This window comes from Austrofundulus limnaeus, unplaced genomic scaffold, assembly GCF_001266775.1.
Source record: "Austrofundulus limnaeus strain Quisiro unplaced genomic scaffold, Austrofundulus_limnaeus-1.0 Scaffold292, whole genome shotgun sequence".
NCBI classification, from domain to species: Eukaryota; Metazoa; Chordata; class Actinopteri; order Cyprinodontiformes; family Rivulidae; genus Austrofundulus; species Austrofundulus limnaeus.
In genome coordinates, this window is record NW_013952694.1 from 617,979 (window position 1) to 621,727 (window position 3,749).

At 40.4% G+C, this 3,749-nt stretch overlaps 1 protein-coding gene across 1 annotated transcript in view; it reads right to left on the reverse strand.

Moving 5' to 3' along the window:
• Window positions 1–594: 594 nt before the first annotated feature.
• ppip5k1a (diphosphoinositol pentakisphosphate kinase 1a) overlaps window positions 595–3,749 on the reverse strand; it is a gene marked incomplete in the record, with an annotated part of 51,223 nt that continues 48,068 nt past the window's right edge. Inside the window, 1 exon segment of the mRNA XM_014021413.1 lies at window positions 595–2,227. Within this exon segment, the coding sequence (XP_013876867.1) occupies window positions 1,590–2,227 (638 nt within the window).

The window sequence follows — 3,749 nt, forward strand, 5'->3', positions numbered from 1 at the left end:
ATTTGTGAGCTCTGGAGAACAGAGTAGGATGTTTCTGTTGCCCCAGAGGTTAGCAGCTTCCAGCCACAGAGAACACCTGGAGTCCAGTTAGACCCACTTTCACTCAGTCAGAATAATCTGCAGCAAGACGAACAAGAAGGCAGCAAAAAGTAAAGAATCAGAGAAAAATCTGCTATTTTAAATGAAAATAAATGATAAAGAGTTTTACATCTCGTTCATGGTGGATTGTGTTTCATWTATTTCAGTCTTTTCTTCTTTTCCCCCCATTCAGCAGACTAATAGATTTTGTTTGTTATATTTTATAAATAAGTTTAATGTGTGATAAATCCATATTGTTTATTCAGTCAATATTTAATACAGCTGGCTCAATGAATTGTTCAAATAAAAATGTTATTTTTGTTAATCCAGCATATTTTAAAAAGGCCTTCATATTGAAAGACCCTCTTGATACAAGAGAAAACTCTGTTTTATAAGAAAATGGCAGCTTATCAAAGAGTCGTTAATGGATCAATAAGATCAATCAACTTTAGATGAATTCATTAATCGATAACTTACATCCCTAGTTGAAGCATAAATGAAGTGCACACGACTGGATACAAGCTGGAAATGTTTATTTGTTTGATTTGACCTTTTAGCAACAGGTTGACATTTTATCTGCACACAGTCCAGTAAAGTCCCAGTTTCTGGGTTTTATTTGGACACTTCATCCACACAGAGCTGCACATCTGAATGGCTCCTGACACGTGTGCACGTTCACCACGTGCACATGTATGCTACATTACTGCTCGCCACAATAAAAGCATTCCCCTTTGTTCAGTGTTAAAATGAGGCTTTTACATTTGAACACATCATGATGTGTTTTTACAAAAAAATCTACACAAACTATGATACAATTAAACATCTAGTGTTCAGGTAATAAAATACAGCCTTTCTCTATGATGCTGTTTGAAAATAAATATCTTCTTTTTATGTTCTATATAAATGAAATGTTCAGCAGAGGTTAAGGACTTTGGCAGTATGTGATGCACAAATGACTAACTGTTTACGTTTGTCTTTAAAGTCACAGAAGCAGAATCTGAACATGGGTTCACATCAAGTCTGTCGGTTTGTAGCTCATTCACTTTCTGTGACTCTTAAAAAACACACAAAAAAGAGAAAAAACAAGTTGTAAAGTCCTTTTTGCTTTGCAACAGGAAAATAAAGCGCAATAAAGAAGCATGGCTGCAGCACAGACAGGTGACATCCTCGCTCTGATGAATAAACACCACAGCTGCTACCACAGACGGCTCAGCATGTACAGCTGTGGAAAAAAAGACAATGAAAAACAGAAACAACACATCCCAAGATGAAACTCTGTTAACTGTGGGAACAATTCACAAACTCATAAAACCAAAATACACAAAGGATTATTTTATGTCAGTTCTTTGAGCATTTCAGCTCAGTCTTTAGCTTTTTCTGTAAGTTTAAGATTCTAACTTGCTAGGGTTGTTTTTCCAAACTGCAGTGAGTCAATCCAGGTGGAGCGCAGGACAACAGAAAAGCTCAGAGAATCCACAATCATCCTTTACCTGGACTTGGTGCAGCCCGTTTTACGGCTCTGCTGGCTGAACAGCTTGGTGGTCCACAGTAGACTCAGAATGAAGGGTGTTTTCTGGACCCTCCATCCACAGCTCCATGGACTCCTGAGTGTCAAAGAACTCATCTGGACCCTCAGGAGACTGAGGCGTCTGTGAGCTGGAGCCCGCCTCGCTGCTGCTCTCTCTGAGCTCCAGCAGCACAGGTAGTGACCCGGGGAGACAGTAACCCTCCATCCGACCCAGACCCAGTTCAGCCAGGGCYGAGCAGGGTGGCCTGTGGTCCGGATCTGAGACTGGATCACTGGGAGTCTCCACAGTGGCAGAGGCAACCTCCTGCCCATCCAGAGGGAGCTCAGGATTGTCTGTCTGGTTATCAGTCACAACACTGAGTCCAGGATCTCCCTCCGGGGAGGTTTTTGGAGCCAGAGGGACTTCACGTGGGTTTGAAAGAGTTGGACAAGTCAGGTCCAAGCCCTGAGACCCAAAGGCGGGTGGTGGCTGGCTGGAAATGTTCTGAGAGGAATGGGTTTCCTCGCTGCTCTGAGGGCTGAGAGAAACCTTCTCGCTGAAGCTGAACCGTGGGGAAGTGTCGGCTGTGATGGGGGAGGAAGGTCCGGCACTGGAAACGGCACTGGATGGACCGCTGCTGTCTGCGGGGACAGAAAATAAACACCTGTGTTTGTGCAGAGCTCCACTGGGGTCTGCAGAGAAACAAGGGCTTCAAAAAAAAAAAAAAAAACAGACAGAAGCTGATCAGAGCATCTGACCAGCAGGAGTTATTTAGTCCAGGATGGAAACCTGACCTGCAAAATGGTTTCTCTTTACTGCTAAATCATCTTTTCACTCATTAAAACAGTCTTTATTTAACACTAGTCACAAATTACAATTAACTATCAAACTGAAGAAATAGATCGGAACAGGTAAAGACCATTGCTTATTTTTTAACAAAACAATACCAGTGGGGAAAAAAACTAAACATTTCTTCTGCCTTTGAACCATCTTCAAAATGAACTTAACAAGCAACCTAATTAGTTATTTGTTCTGCCATCAGCCATTAACTTTGACAACATGCTGGATATTCAGGCTTTTTTATTTGAAATACATGAATAATAAGCTTCATTTGATTTAGTTTTGATTGGCAATTACAGTGTACCACAAAATAACTAAGTACACTTTTAAAATTAAAATTAGGTAAAATAAAGTGTTAATTATATTTTTTTGGAGAAAAAATAGTCCTTTAGTGTCCTGATGCATCTCAGTAATGCAGGTAGAAAAATCTAAAATGAAGTTGAGTCAGTTCCTCTGGACAGGTTCTGTTTGTTGAAACGATTTGTCTCCAAGAAACGTCTTCAGTCTGAGGAGTTTCAGGTAAACTCAGCCTGATAAGCACTGCCTCCACTTCATGGACAAACAGGTTTAACAATGACAATCAAAACTGTTCACAGCCAAAAGAAGACCATCAGTGTGATGATCGTTAGAGCCCAGATTGTCCCTGATGTTCACAGAGGGCTGAGTCACACAGCATTKTAAGAATGGGACACCTGGGCACAAGAACTGTTCTTGTTAATTTGATGAAAACATTTTAAATATCCAGTGCACTCACATCAGAATAACTTATAGATTTGTTGTTAGAATAATCGATTAATCGAAAAAATAAATTCTTAGATTAATAGATTATAAAATAATCGTTTGGTACAGCACTAAAACTGTACAGTCCTGGCCTGTAGTTGAGTGTAAACTGTACAGTCCTGGGGTCGGATTTATAAAACTGGCGTACGCACAATTTGAGCCCAGAAACTTGCGTATGCCATTTTTTATGCCAAAGCTGTGATTTATAAAATCCAAACTTGACGTGAAAATGTGCGGTGCCTCACGCCAACTCTGACCCATGCGTACGCTCATTTTGGAGACGTGTAACTGCGACACAGATGGTGAAGTGGTGAATTAGAGCCACACTGTGTMATGATCACTGTCAGATATTTAATTTACCTTCAGAATCAGACTTAGATTTTTATTCAACTTTATCATCAGCTTTCTTAACAGTAATATTTATGCTTCTGCTGCTGCTGCTGAGCCATGAGGACCTTTGAAATAAAAAACTTAAATCTTAAATAAAAGTTCACGCATCTCCAACCATCTCCTTGCTCCTCAGACGACCCTGACCCACAGACC